Below are 16,036 nucleotides of genomic sequence, written 5' to 3'. Positions count from 1 at the left end.
CTGAGCGACTTCACTTTTACTTTTCACTTTCATGCATTGGAGAAGGAAATGGAAACCCACTCCAGTGTTCTTGCCTGTAGAATCCCAGGGACGGGGGAGCCTAGTGAGCTGCCGTCCTATGGGGTCACACAGAGTCGGACACGACTGAAGCGACTTAGCAGCGTATTTGCTTCTACTGTAGCTCTGCTCATGTTAAGTAAATCTTTCTGCTGCAGAAATGCAGAAGACTCTAACTTGTTCTGGCTATAAACGAACACCCACTTAGGGGGGACAGGTGGTTTTATACATCTTCCTGAACTCAGGTGATAATGTTGCATGCGGTCAATTCCATATAAGGTTGTTTCCCCGTTCTTTCCACTCAGGCTCTTCCAGGGGCTCAGGGTCCACTTCCACTCTAGCCTGCTGTGTGGGGCCAGTACATCTGAAGGTAGCAGCAGCCAAGGTTGGGAGAAGCAGGCAGCCCTCTGGGGCTGCACCAGCACTCGCTTCCCTGACCCTCACACCGCAGGCCGGGTTTGGCCTCAACACTCAGATTCGGCCAAGCAGTCTGTAGGCCCACGAACACTGGCGAACTGCGGGGCCCGCGGCTCTTTTCTGGCTCCAGAACCTTCCATAGGTCGCCTACGCAATTCGGATTCCCTGAGATGCTGCGACGTCCGGAAGACGAACAACATTTAGATCCTCCGTGGGCGTCGAGCCGACGAGGCTAACCTACCTGCCAAGCCCCGCCCCCGCCCTGCCGGAAACGACTGCCCTCTTTCCGGCCACCCTTCCGGCCCACATCCCTCCAGCTTCCGGCGGGCGGGTGTGCGCGCGCCGCCTAACGACCTTCTGGGCCGACGGTCGGCAGGCGGCGGCGGCGTGTGAATGGAGGCTTCGGCCCCGGGCCGGGCGCGGCGGGGCTGGCGGCGGGCCCGGGCCGCGGGCTCCCCGCTCTCCCGGGCCGCGGTGGTCCTGGTGGTCTCCGCGCTGGTGCTCTGGGCGCCCCCGTCAGGTGAGGCGGCGGCGAGCGGCGCGGGGCCGCAGCTCCCGGAGATTTTTGTGTATCACACGTGCGCCCTCTGATGGGAAAGCCTGTATCACAGGTCCCGCCCATATATTTAATAAGATGTAAGTGCTCAGGAACCAAGGACTTGTCACATTTATGTCTAGATGGATGAGGTTATTGAAGCACCCACCGCTCAAGGCTGGAGGTCAGACGGGCTGTTCATAACCCCCTAATCAGCCCACGGGTCCTTTGCCAGCTTTCCACGATGTTCTGGGCTCTGGATTTAAGTATATTTCAAAACCAGCAGACATCCTACGGCTTTGTCACTTCCCGTGGACCTGGAGCTCCATCTGTTGGTTTTAGCTATAAAGTACAAAGCCTGGGATTTTAAACTTTTGATATTTTGCTGTCGCCATTTGTTTCCTGCTTTGTATCCAGAAATCCGAGATACTTCACATTTTCAAAATACAGTTAAGATATTGAAGGGAGAGCTTAATTAAACTGTCGTCATTTAACCTGAAAGGTTTTGGCTGCGTTATTTTGCGTTCAAGTTTTAGACTTTTTAGAAATCTTTAATAACGTTTCTACCAGAATTGAATCATAGAAAGGATAAAAGAGGTGTGTTTAGATAAAAGTTGTGTAGATAAGGGGCGGTGAGAAAAGAATCCCACCAAGAATTTGAGTGAGGAAGGGCTGCATAGATAGGCAGGTATAGGAGGAGAATGGAAAGAAATGGAGTGAGTAGATGTTACAAAATATGCCAAAGTCTTGGCATTAGCTGTCCAAAGGTCACTGCAGTATAACTAGACAATAGCCAATAGCCTTTAGTTACTTCTGTAGGAGAAGGATGCCTCCTGACCATGGCCCACGATCTTATATTAATATTAGATACGACTGTGTTTTTTGATCCAAGAATAAGATCAGGCTTGAGGGTATAAGACATAGAATAAGAAGGCTATATCTTAATATGTAAGGTATGAATAGTGAAGGCAACGTTTATGTAGCATTTTATAGTTTGTACAATAGTCCATTTAGTTCCTACAATAAATCTAGAATTTAATCTCACTTTACAGATGAGAAAACTGAAGCTCCTGGAGTTTTAAGTGAGTTTCCAAACACTCAGTGGAAACTGGGATTTAAATCTAGGTCATCTGACTTTGAATACCATACTCTTCTTTGTGCTATACCCACTCTCTGTTAACAACAAAGAGGACTAGTTCCAAGTCATATTGCATTTTTTTGTTGTTCTTCCATTTGTTCTGTGCACACACCTGTGTCCATCACATTTGCTTGTTCAAGGATAACTGAACAACATCATAATATATATATTTAATATTTGCTATGTGCGAGGTATAGTGCCTGGTACAGATTATTATTTTTTTCTTAAGTCTTTTATTTACTTGCTGGTTTTTGCAGAGTGAAAGAATGACTTACAAAGACCTCCCTAGTATCACCCAGCTTCCTCTTCTGCTTCCCATCCCTGTCTTCTCCAGGTTTAACAAACTTACTTTTTATTCTAGTTTCATTGAAATATAGTTGATATGCAGCATTGTATAATTTTAAGGTATACAACATAATGAGAAAAAATTGTTTTCTTGTGTTGTAAACTTCAGATTTATTCTCTCAATGATTCATATATAACTTAGCAGTGTTTATTACATTAATAATATATTTATCATAATTTATATTATTGTATGACCAACCTGGATAGCATATTGAAAAGCAGAGACATTACTTTGCCAATAAAGGTCCGTCTAGTCAAGGCTATGTTTTTTCCAGTGGTCATGTATGGATGTGAGAGTTGGACTGTGAAGAAGGCTGAGCACCGAAGAATTGATTCTTTTGAACTGTGGTGTTGGAGAAGACTCTTGAGAGTCCCTTGGACTGCAAGGAGATCCAACCAGTCCACTCTGAAGGAGATCAGCCCTGGGTGTTCTTTGGAAGGAATGATGCTAAATCTGAAACTCCAGTACTTTGGCCACCTCATGTGAAGAGTTGACTCATTGGAAAAGACTCTGATGCTGGGAGGGATTGGGGGCAGGAGGGGAAGGGGACGATAGAAGATGAGATGGCTGGATGGCATCACTGACTCGATGGACATGAGTCTGAGTGAACTCTGGGATGGACAGGGAGGCCTGGCGTGCTGCGATTCATGGGGTCGCAAAGAGTCGGACACGACTGAGTGACTGAACTGAACTGAACTGAACTGATGGCATATTACATCCCAAGCACTTACTTATAACTGGAAATTTGCACCTTTCAACTACCACCTACCGAATGGGAGAAGATGTTTGCAAAGAATATAAATGATAAGGGATTAATATCTAGAATATACAAGCAACTTGCACAATGCAACATCAAAAAATGAAGAGCCTGATTAGAAAAAGGGCAGAGGATCTAATAGACATTTTCCAAGGAAGACATACAGATAGCCAGTACACCATGTGAAAAGATGTTCAACATCACTAATCATCAGGGAAATGCAAGTCAGAAACAGAATGAGACATCACGTCACACTTGTCAGAATGGCTGTGATCAGAAAGGCAATAAATAAGTGTTTGAGAGGATGTGGAGAGGGGAATCCTGTGCATTCTTTGTAGAAATGTAAATTTGATATAGCCACCATGGAAAACAGTATGGAGGGTCCACAGAAAATTAAAAATAGAACTACCATATGACCCAACAGTATCCCTCCTGGGTGTTTATCTGAAGAAAACAAAAACACTAGTTAGAAAAGGTATATGAACCCCTGTGTTGATTGCAGCGTTACTAAATAGCCAAAATATCGGAACAACATAAGAGTCCATCAACAAATGAATGGATAATGAAGATATATGTACATACAGTAAACTCTTACTCAGCCATAAAAAAAATGATGAAATCTTGCCATTTGTGAGCAACATGGATTTTGACCTAGACAGAATTATGCTAAGTGAAATAAGTCTGACAGAGAAAGACTAACACTGCATGATTTCACTTCTGTGTGGAATCTAAAAAAAAAACCCAAGTGAACAGACATCAAAACATAAAAAGTTGCAGATGGAGAACAAAAGGTGTTTGCCAGATGGGAGGAAAGAAATAGGTGAGGGAGATTAAGTGGTATGAAATTCTAGTTGCAAAATAAATGAGTCACAGGTTTGAAATATACAGCATGAGGAGTATAGGCAATGGTATGTAATGTCTTTGTATGGTGATTTATCATAACTAGGCCTACCATGGTGATCATTTTTAAATCTATACAAACGCCAAATTACTATGTGTATAACAGGAACTAGTGTAGTGTTGTGGAGTAATTATATTTCAAAAACAAACTCATGGAAAAAGAGATCAGATTTGTGGTTACCAAAGGAAAGGGAGTGGGCAGAATTGGATGAAGGCAGCCAAAAGATACCAGTTCTTGATAAGTTGACACAAACATTGATACTACTCTTGAGCTTATAATGAAATAAGGAAAATTATATCTGCATGAAGAACTATGATACAGTGTAGAGTGAGTGTTGCAGATGATGTACTAAAGAGGTAAGAATGAGGAAGGCAAACAGAAGGTTTGAGGGAGGAAGGACTTATGATGTGCATCTCGAAGGGTGGGGATTTGGATTTTTAAAAATGAGAGTATTCTAAGTGGATGTAGAAAAAGTTGGAGCTGAGATAAATAGGGGAAGCGGTAGGTATGTTAATTTCATTGGCGCTGGAACAGGTACCAGATGTCAGATGTTGACTTATGGCTTCCCTTAAACAAACATCAAATATTGTAAGACAGTGTACTATTTGAATGTTTTGAAATTTCTGGTGAACCAGACTGTTGATTATTTCTCTTTTTTTTTTTAATAGTTGGGTATTTGGATCGATTACCAAGAAGTGCTCAGTTGCCCCAAGATTCAGTGAAAATAGTGGGATCACCAAATATTCCAGGTATTATTAGATTATCAGTAAGTGTAAGAAAGTAAGTGGCATTTGTTTTAAATTTTGTCAATCTTTTGCCAAAAACTAGTGTTCCCTATATTGTCTCCTATGGCCCTTTTCCTTCTGTGGAAATGGATTAAAGTTATTTCCACAGAGTTAGATTCATATAGTCCAATTTTGTTTGTTGTAACTGCTTAAAAGTACAAAAATAATTATTTCTAAAAGTTATCTAATTAAAGTGGCCTACAGTGTTTTTGCTTGTATAATAAACATAATATTAGGTATATGCAGTTCTTATGCTAAAATTTTTTAAAAATGAGATCTATATATCATAAAGATTTTGGATTAAAGAGATTTTGCAGTAGTAACATGAGGTATAGCATCTATAACTTTTTTGCATTTTTTAAATTGAGGTAAATCCACATGCTTTAAACTTCCTTATTTAAAGTATCCAATGAGTAGTTTTTAGTAAATTGACCAGATTGTGAAATCATCAGCACTGTGTAATTTCACAACATTTTCATCACTGTAAAAAAAAAAGAAAACCACTATTACCCATTAAATAGTCACACTCCAGCCCCTGGAAACCACTAATCTACTTTCTGTCTCCATGAATTTGCCCATTCTGGACATTGCATTTAAGTGCAGTCACTCTGTGTGATGTGTCTGGCTTCTTTCACTTAGAATAGTGTTTTCAAGGTTCATTTATATTATATAATGTGTTAGTATTTCACTTATGGCTGAATAATATTCCATTGAATGGATATACTACAATTGTGTATCCATCAACTGATGGATATTTAGGAAGTTTCCACTTTTTGACTGTTTTGAAAAATGCTGTTATGAACATTTCTGGACAAGTTTCTACGTGAACATATGTTTTCAATTCTCTTGGGTATGTACGCTGGAGTAAAGTTGCTGGGACATATGGTAACTCTGTGTTTAACATTTTGAAGAACTTCCAAACTATTTTTCAAAGAGCCTGAACTATTGTACTTTGACACCAGAAATTTATGAGGATTCAAATTTCCCAGCATCCACATTGACATTGATTTTTGTCCAAATTTTAAAATTGTAGCCATCCTAGTGTGTATGAAGTGGAGTCTCATTGTGGTTTTTATTTGCATTTCCATATTTGAGTAATAATGTGGAACCGCTCTTCATGTGATTATTGACCACTTGGATAGCTTCTTTACGGAAATGCCTTTTCAAGTCCTTTGCCAATTTTTTAATTTGGTTGTTTATTATGTTGTTGAGATGGAAGAGTGTTTTTTTAAAATATGTTCTGGATAGTAGAGCATTATCAAATATTTTCTTCTGTTCTGTGGATTGTGTTTTCACTTTTTAATAGTGCTTTTTAAAGTACACATTTTAAACTTTGATAAAATCTGATTTCTACTTTTTCTTTGGTACTAGTGCTTCTGGAGTCATGTATCAGAAATAATTGCTAAATCAACAGCCATAAAGTGTTATTCCTCCATTTCCTTAAAAGAATTTTACAGTTTTAGTGCTTATATTTTGGTCTTTGATCCATTTTTAATTGAATTTTGCATATGGTATGCAGCAGAAGTCAAATTTCTTTCTTTTGTGTGTGGATATTCATTTGTTCCAGCACCATTGGTTTTAAGAAACTTTTCCTTCTCTATTGAATGTCTTGGTGCCCTTGTTGAAGAACAGTTTGCCATAGATGTATGTTTTTTTGTGGACTCTGAATTTTTTTCCTTTGGTTTTACGTCTGTCTTTATGCCAGTACCACACATACTGTCTTAATTTCTGTTGCTTTATAGTAAGCTTTGAAATTATCAAGTATGAGTACTGCAGGTTTTCTCTTTATCAAGATTGATTTGGTTCCTTCGGGTCCCTTGAAATTCTATGTTATTCTAGAATCAGCTTTATCAAGTTTTGGGGAAAAAACCCATTGGGATTTTATTGAAACTGTAGATCAATTTTGGGAGTATTATCACCTTAACACTATAGTTTTCCAGTTCATGAACATGGAATGTCTTTGTTCATGGAATTCTCCAGGCCAGAATACTGGAGTGGGTAGCCTTTCCCTTCTCCAGGGGTCTTCCCAACCCAGGGATCAAACCCAGGTCTCCTACATTGCAGGCGAATTCTTTACCAGCTGAGCCACAAGGGAAGCCCTTGGTATTCTTTAGTTTCTCTCAGTGATGTTTTACAATTTTCAGTGTATGTCTTGTGCTACTTTTGTTAAATTTATCCCTGAATATTTTATTCATTTTTTTGATGCTACTGTAAATAGGATGTTTTTCTCAATTTAGTGTTTTGATTGCTCAGTGCTGTTGTATAGAATTGTATATAATTGAGATTTGCAAATTGATATGGTATCCTTCATCTTGCTGAATCATTTATTAGGTCTATTTTTAACAGGAGGCAGGGGGAGTTTTTTTTAAATTTTATGCATATAATATCATGTGATCTGCAAATTGATGTAGTTTTATTTCTTCCTTTACAATCTGAATGCCTTTTTTCCCCTTGCCAGTTGTTTTAGGTAGAACTTCCAGTTCAGTATTGCTGTTAACAGATAACCTTTTGTTCCTGAACTTGGAGGGCTGGGAAAGGTTTTATTTTTAAATATTAAGTACTATGTTAGCAGTAAATTTTTGTAGATGCCCTTGATCAAATTAAGAAAGTTCTCTTCTGTTGCAAGAGAACTGTTCTTAGTGGCTCAGCTAGTAAAAATCCACCACTGGTTCAGGCCCTGTGTTGAGAAGATCCCCAGGAGAAGAAAATGGCAACCTTCTCCAGTATTCTTGCCTGGAAAATTCCATAGACAGAGGAGCCTGGCGGGCTACAGTCCATGGGGTCACAAAGAGTCAGACATTACTGAGTGCCCATGAATGCACTCAGTTTGCTTACTGTTTTTATTGTGAAGGGGTGTTGGATTCAGTCAGATGCTTTTATCCATATACTATGATAATTATGTGGTTTTCGTCCATTATAATGATATAATAAGGTATTGCATTGATTGATTTCTGTAGTTTGAACTAGCCTTGCATTTCTGGAATAAATCTGAGTTGATTAGGATGTATAACACTTTTTCCTGCTGCTGGGTTTGGTATTTTGAGGATTATTATGTACATATTTTTCAGGAAAAGTGGTCTGTAGCTTTCTTATCTTTGTCTGATTTTGGTTTTAGAGCAATAATTGCTTCATAAAATGAGTTGGGTTGTGTTTTGGGTGTGTTCCTTCCTCTTCTTTTTTTTTTTTGGAAGTTTGTGAAGTATTCATTCTACTTTACTTGTTTGGCAGTATTCAGAAGTGAATTCAACTGGTGCTGGAATTTTTCTTGAAGGAAGTTTTAGGTCTCTTCAGACTTGCTGTTTCATTATGGTTTCTGTTGAAATATAAGCTGCTTTTATTGAGGGTCACATGTATGTAGTGAGTTGCTTCTCTCTTGCTGCTTTCAAGATTCTTTATTTTTGGATTTTCACAGTTGATTATGATGTGTCTAAGGTGTGGATCTATTTAATTTATGCTAGTTTGAGTTTATTGAGCTTCTTTGATGTGTGGATTGTTTTTCATCAGTTTGGGAAAGTGCTGTTATTTCTGTCCTTTTCTCTCCACTATTCCATGGGACTTTTATATATGTGTGTGTATACATATGTGTGTGTATGTGTGTATACATATGTATATACACTAACACGTTTGATGGTTTCCCAAAGGTCTCTGAAAACTGTTTTTATCAGTTTATTGTTCTATCTCTCAGATTTTGTGTCTCTCACACTGATATATCGTAAAATTTGCTGACTTTTTTCTCCTGTCTGCTCAGATCTGCTGTTTATTCTTTATTGTCAATTTTTAGTTGCTATTGTGTGTTTTAATCCAGAATTTCTCTTTTTAAGATAATTTCTATTCTGTTATTGATATTTTCTATTTGGAGAGACAACATTTTCATACCTTTTTAAAGCCATGATGTTCTTTGGTCATGTTTAAAATAATTGATTTAAAGTCTTTTTCCAGTAGCTCCAGACTTTGGCTTTCCTGAGAGACAGTTTCTGTTGGTTGCTTTTTTTTCCTGCCTATGACTATGTTTCCTTAGTTTATTACATGACTCATATTTTTAGTTGAAAACTGGATTTTTATAGGTAATATTATGTAGTACTCTGGAAATCCGATTCTTCTTCCTTACTCAGTATTTTTGTAGTTGCTGTTTGTTGCACAGGCATACTCAGATATTGCAAGTTTGGTTACAGGTCATCACAATAAAGTGAGTATCACAATAAAGCAAAGCACATGAATTTTTTTGGTTTACCAGTGCACATAAAAGTTATATTTACACTATACTATAGTATGCTAAGTGTACGATAGCATTTGGTTAAAAAACCAGTATATGTACCTTAAATAATAAATACTTTATCCTTCTCCTGGGCATATATCTGGAGAAAATAGTAACTTGAAAAGATATGTGCACCTCAGTGTTCATGTATTTTTTGCTGTTAAATAGCAGCACTATTTACAATAGCCAGGACACAAAAGCAACTTAAATGTGTATCAAAAGAGAAATGGATTTAAAAAAATGTGGTACATATATACAATGGAATATTACTCAGCCATAAAAAATGCTGTTTGCAGCAACATGGATGGACCTACAGATTGTCATAGTAAAGTAAGTAAGTAAAGTAAGTCAGACACAGAAATACAAGTATCATGTGATATTGCTTATATGTGGAACCAAAAGAAGGGTACAGATGAACTTACAAAATAGAAGCAGAGTCACAGATGTAGAAAACAAACTTATGGTTACCAGAGGATAAGGGCGGGAGGTATAAATTGGGAGATTTGGATTGACATATAGGCATGACTATAAAAATTCCACAGACAGAGGTCTCTGGCAGGCTGCAGTCCATGGGGTTGCAACACTTTGGACATGGCTGAATGTGCACACACATACAGGTATAAAATAGATAACTGGTAAGAGCCTTTGCTGTGCTGTGCTCAGTCGCGTCTGACTCTGTGCAATCCTGTGGACTATAGCCCACCAGGCTTCTCTGTCCCTGGGACTCTCTAGGGAAGAATGCTGGAGTGGGTTGCCATGCCCTCCTCCAGGAGATCTTCCTGACCCAGGGAATGAACCCAGGTCTCCTGCACTGCAGGCTGATTCTTTCCCGCTGAGCCACCAAAGTAAAGTGAAGTGGCTCAGACGTGCCCGACTCTTTGTGACCCCATGGACTGTAGCCTATCAGGCTCTTCCATCCATGGGATTTTCCAGGCAAGACTACTGGAGTGGGTTGCCATTTCCTTCTCCAGGGGATCTTCTCAACCCAGGGATTGAACCAGGGTCTCCCGCATTGCAGGCAGACGCTTTACCATATGAGCCACCAGGGAAGCCAGAAGTGAAAGTCGCTCAGTCCTGTCTGAGTCTTTGCGACCCCATGGACTATACAGTCCAGGGAATTCTCCAGGCCAGAATACTGCAGTGGGTAGCCTATCCCTTCTTCAGTGGATCTTCCCAACCCAGGGATCGAGCTGGAGTCTCCTGAATTGCAGGCAGATTCTTTACCAACTGAGCCACCACGGAAGCCCCAAATAAGAGCCTGCTTCTACTCAATACTCTGTAATGGCCTATATGAGAAAGGAATTTTGAAGAGTGGTTATAGGTATAAATGATTCACTTTGCTTGTACACCTGTAACTAATACAACACTGTTAATCAATTATACTACAATAAAATCTTTTTAAAAAGAGAAGAAAATACTTTATTGCTAAAAATGCTAGCCATCATTTGAAACTCAGAGTTGCTATAAACCATTGAAGATAAAAAATGTAAAATCTGTTAGATACAGTAAAGCAGAGTATAATAGAATGAGGTATTCCTTTAGCATTTGTTGAGTGACTTATCTGAACTTGCTTTAAATTCTGTATTCTTTGCCATCTGTGGTCACTGAAGTCTCTGCTTCATTAGATGGTTCAACAGAGATTACACTGAACACCCAAACAAGTTAGTCTCCTAGTATTTTCTGAGAATCTTTGTGTGCCTATTGTGGCATACCTTAAACATTCAGCCAGACAGTCGACAGCTCTGTTGTATCCTTCACTTTCTGCTTTGCAGAGACTCAGTTTCAGCCAGAGGTGAGAACTTTAAGGCATCTGATTCTTACTGAGCACTCTCAGTCTTGCCCACGTGCCCTACTCTGTGCATGCTTGTGGCCTTCTTTTTTCCTAGGAATGTGATCAAACTTCTCAAAGCTCCCATAGACATGTCATACCCAGCTTTTCCTTGTAAGGTTTTGGTTAGAATGATGTTTACCTCAGATGCTCCCACTGCTTCAGGCATTTACAAAGTTAAGTAGCCTGTAGTTGTTTTTAAACAGATTCTTTGTGGGGAAAGCCTTTTTTACAGTGGGTGTGCTCTAAATTAGGTCAGGTATGAGCTAAATCAAATCCCTTATGATTATACAGTGGAAGTGAGAAATAGATTTAAGGGACTAGATCTGATAGAGTGCCTAATGAACTGTGGATAGAGGTTCCTGACATTGTACAGGAGACAGGGATCAAGACCATCTCCATGGAAAAGAAATGCAAAAAAGCAAAATGGCTGTCTGAGGAGGCCTTACAAATAGCTGTGAAAAGAAGGGAAGCAAAAAGCAAAGGAGAAAAGGAAAGATAAAGCATCTGAATGCAGAGTTCCAAAGAATGGCAAGGAGAGATAAGTAAGCCTTCCTCAGTGATCAATACAAAGAAATAGAGGAAAACAACAGAATGGGAAAGACTAGAGATCTCTTCAAGAAAATTAGAGATACCAAGGGAAGATTTCATGCAAAGATGGGCTCGATAAAGGACAGAAATGGTATGGACCTTAATGAAGCAGAAGATATTAAGAAGAGGTGGCAAGAATACACACAAGAACTGTACAAAAAGATCTTCATGACCCAGATAATCATGATGGTGTGATCACTGACCTAGAGCCAGCCATCCTGGAATGTGAAGTCAAGTGGGCCTTAGAAAGCATCACTACAAACAAAGCTAGTGGAGGTGATGGAATTCCAGTTGAGCTATTCCAAATCCTGAAAGATGATGCTGTGAAAATGCTGCACTCAATATGCCAGCAAATTTGGAAAACTCAGCAGTGGCCACAGGACTGGAAAAGGTCAGTTTTCATTCCAATCCCAAAGAAAGGCAGTGCCAAAGAATGCTCAAATTCAGTTCAGTTTAGTCGCTCAGTCGTGTCTGACTCTTTGTGACCCCGTGAATTGCAGCACGCCAGGCCGCCCTGTCCATCACCAACTCCTGGAGTTCACTCAGACTCACGTCCATCGAGTCAGTGATGCCATCCAGCCATCTCGTCCTCTGTCGTCCCCTTCTCCTCCTGTCCCCAATCCCTCCCAGCATCATGGTCTTTTCCAATGAGTCAACTCTTTGCATGAGGTGGCCAAAGTACTGGAGTTTCAGCTTTAGCATCATTCCTTCCAAAGAAATCCCAGGGCTGATCTTTATAATGGACTGGTTGGATCTCCTTGCAGTCCAAGGGACTCTCAAGAGTCTTCTCCAACACCACAGTTCAAAAGCATCAATTCTTCGGCACTCAGCCTTCTTAACAATCCAACTCTCACATCCATACATGACCATACAATTCAGTTGGTTTTTTTAAATACATTTTTCCTGGGTTGCTGCAAGTCTTTGATTAATTTCTAGAGTTCTAAAAATGTTGATTCTAAAAGTATGTGCCACATTGTTATTTTTCATATTACATTTATAAAGGGGGTGATTTTGGGGTTCCTTACTCTGCCATTTTCACTGATATTACAACTTTTATTGCAGCTTTTGTTTTAAAGCTATAGTTTTTAAACCTGAGTTATAAAACAGTCATATGTAGCTACCTTCCCTTTTTATTACTTTCTTTTATAGGATATGCTCACATGCATCCTTAAAATGAATTAATATTTCAGTTAAGAAAAACAATTGAGTCTCAGTATGGCGGGCTAAATTACGCTTCTCTGTAAAGTCATATGTTTAAGTCCTAATCCTCAGTTTCCTAGAAAATGAACTTATTTGGAGACAAAATTTTTATAGAAGTAATCAAGTTAAAATGAAGTCATCAGGGTAAGCCCAAATCCCACTCAAATAGTGTCCTTACCAAAGGGCCAGTAACTTGTGCTGAGGAGTGACACTTTAATACTAGAAGCATTTATTAAAAGTAGAAAAAAGAAGAAACATTTAAACTGAGGTAAGTAGAAAATAAGAGGAAAAATTAAGACCAGAGAAGAAGTGGAATGAAACTAAAAGCTGCCTTGTATCATGAAAAAATAACTCATGTATAAAAATATTATGAATAAATTAAGATATGGTGAAATTTAAATATCATAGCTTAATATTCTGAATAATTTTATGTAATAATCTTGTAATGAATAACTATCAAAATATAAGATTCTAAAACAGACTTGATTAAAGTACTTAGTAAACTAATAATTAAATTTTCCTGATTGGTAATAAAAAGTTTGTTTTGCTGTTTCCTTCCTTGCCAAAAGTAAGTACCAGACTATACAGTTTCCAGGGACAAAAACACTTTACATATTCTTTCAGGGAACATTAATAGGAAAAATCTGCCTAATTCTTTTTATGTGTCTATTATAATATTAGATGCCTAACTTAATAATGCTAAATAATAACAATAATGCTAAATACTAAATCACAAATTTTGTACAAATTGGAAAAGACAAAGGATAATATAAGAAAATTATGCACATTACACTTATGAATATAGGTGTAAGTGTCCCAGGAAAACATACTACGAAGAATAGAGGGGAACTTTCTTAACCTAAGCAAGAGTAGCTATCTAAAAGCGGCATTCAATACACACGATGCTGTATGGTAAAAGTTTAGAGAGAGTCTCTGTACAAAGTCAAGGAGAATTTTAATTCTCATAAACAATTTTTATCTTACTGGATCACAGAAATCTTAGTATATGGTTGATCAGTGAAGTATTGCTATGAAATTACTGAGGAGTTGCTAGAAGCTTTTCTAAAATCTTCCTTATGAGTAAATTCAAAATAACTGAATCTTCACTGTGTTCCTTTTGTATCTCCTAGACAATACTATTTTTGCTTGTTTAATGAACAGTATTGTTTAAATTTTAAAGCAAATTGAGAAAATGCTTGGTAATTAAAATCAATCAAAGCACATATTTGTCAATTTTTTAATCACATTACAATTCTAAAATTCAGTATGTTGTGTTAGATCACTGTGGATAATGTATCATTCCTATGATCTAAACAAACTTATCATGTCAGTTTCTTTCAGGTTTGGTATCTTGGCAAAATAAGTTGTGATATAGAATTATCTTAATACTTTGTAATTAAAATAGTTTTCTGAAAGTGCAATAAGTATACATGAACTCTGAATAAAAAGGCCAATAATTTATGCTAAGATTAAGATATACCCATACACACAAATAAAATAAGTGTATATTTTTGAAAGCTAGTTACTGGAATGCAGTTAAATTTAATTCTTACCAAGCAATAGCAATAATCCAAAGAAAACTTCTGAACACAAGTTGCCCAGACTACAAAAATGTAAGCCATTATAGAACATGAATGAACATAAGATATTATTGGGACATTTTAATATTGTATTTTCAGTGAAAGTATATGTTATGCTCCATCAAAAGAGTCCACATGTGTTATGTGTAACCCAGCGGCTGCGGAATTCTGAACTGGTAGACCCATCATTCCAGTGGCATGGGCCTAAAGGAAAAATCATTTCAGGTAGGACTCTGTTTCAGTTGTCATAATTAAAAATGATATATATGAAATGAACTCAGAACAAAAACAATATTTTTAGCTCATATACATTTATCTAGTAGCGCACTGATTTGTTCTTGGAGTTAGAATCTAAAAATGTAGATAGTGTGACCATTTTTCATAGATCTTAATTTGAGATAGAGACATAATGATTAAACTGGGAATTCTCTAAGCATTCATATTTCAAAAAATGTTCCTTTTATTATGAACTTCATAAAATCATTTTGGTTACCTGTTATACTTTTGTTAACAAAGTATGTATGAAGAAACAAGTATGATTCTTGCTTTTGTTAAAAATACAAATGAGTACTTTGAGCTCTAGATTTAAAACTCTGGTCTTGTTTGCTTTATATAACCCCAAATAGGGATAACTTGAGACTTTATTAGTAGTTATGATTTTATATTTCTTATCTTATATTTCATTCTGACTAAAATCCTGACCAGACAATATGGATTATGTTTGAATTTAACTTAAATTAACTTGATTCTAAAATAGCTCAAAGTTTAAAGAGCTACTTCACTTTCTAGGTTAGGTGATGTGTCTTCAAAGTGAATTATTCAGCTCTTAGCTAGTGACTACTTGGTGGATGCCATTGTGCTAATGAGCTTTGTGGGAGATGTGAAAAGCAGACTTAATCTCTGCCTGACTGTAGTACTAGAATATAGAAAGGAATCTGCGTAGGTAACAGAAATTCTGAGAAGTTGAGCAGTTGATACAAATCAGTGAAATGCGCCAAGTGTAAAGGCATCCAATACTGAAAATATAATCAGATTTTATTTTTATTGCTCTCTTAAAGCACATAATATAATGAAAAGATATACACTATGTATATTTTACATTTGATATTAAAACTCTGAGAGTTCAAAAAAGAGGCATTTAACTTACTGATTTGTAGTTTGTTACCCCTTTGACTTGGAAATTGAGATGTGAAAGTTGTTCTTCTGTAAGAAACCAGGAGAGGTCTTGCAGTTTGTATTGCAGTGTATAGAATGTACATGAATTTGTAATCCTTTAACTGGAAGTGATATTTTATTTTACTCACTTTCATAATGGAAAATAGATGTCAAAAATGTAGCTGTTTCCAGGTAAGGATAAAATCATATTAATGCAATGGTTTTATACTTATAAAAACTATTCCCAGAAAATTCTAGAATTCTGACAGCATGATTACAGTTTGTTTTTCAGTGCAGTGTCATATCACAGTTTGCTGTCAGCTGGCTTTAAAGCTCAACCCTATCACTCTTATTGTTGAAAGACCTAGGAAATGTCTGCTTTTCTTGAAGCCTGAAAAATAGAGCTTTTTGGACTGTAGGTTAAACTACACTGTACTTGTTATATTTTTATGGCTATTCCAAAGATAGTTCTCCTCCAGTTGACCCAAAGA

General features: G+C 37.6%; 1 protein-coding gene across 11 annotated transcripts in view; it reads left to right on the top strand.

The window, feature by feature from the left end:
- Positions 1 to 669: 669 nt before the first annotated feature.
- Positions 670 to 16,036, top strand: part of ZPBP (zona pellucida binding protein) — a 138,250-nt gene continuing 122,883 nt past the window's right edge. For 2 of the 11 annotated variants that reach the window (XR_015163270.1, XR_015163268.1), the window contains exons 1-3: positions 754 to 994; positions 4,820 to 4,900; positions 14,490 to 14,615. Coding sequence is in view for 6 of the 11 variants with exons in the window: in XM_086398602.1 (XP_086254728.1) it covers positions 868 to 994; positions 4,820 to 4,900; positions 14,490 to 14,615 (334 nt within the window). In the remaining 5 variants the exon portion in view is untranslated. Of the gene's footprint in view, positions 1,111 to 4,819; positions 4,901 to 14,489; positions 14,616 to 16,036 lie in introns of all 11 variants that reach the window. The other 9 variants (XR_015163271.1, XM_086398604.1, XR_015163272.1 and 6 more) reach the window with 7 other exon arrangements.

This window comes from Bos grunniens, chromosome 4, assembly GCF_055505025.1.
Source record: "Bos grunniens cultivar Pamir isolate PY7600 chromosome 4, Bosgru_T2T1.0, whole genome shotgun sequence".
In the NCBI taxonomy this organism is placed as follows: Eukaryota; Metazoa; Chordata; class Mammalia; order Artiodactyla; family Bovidae; genus Bos; species Bos grunniens.
This window is presented reverse-complemented; position numbering and strand designations above follow the sequence as displayed.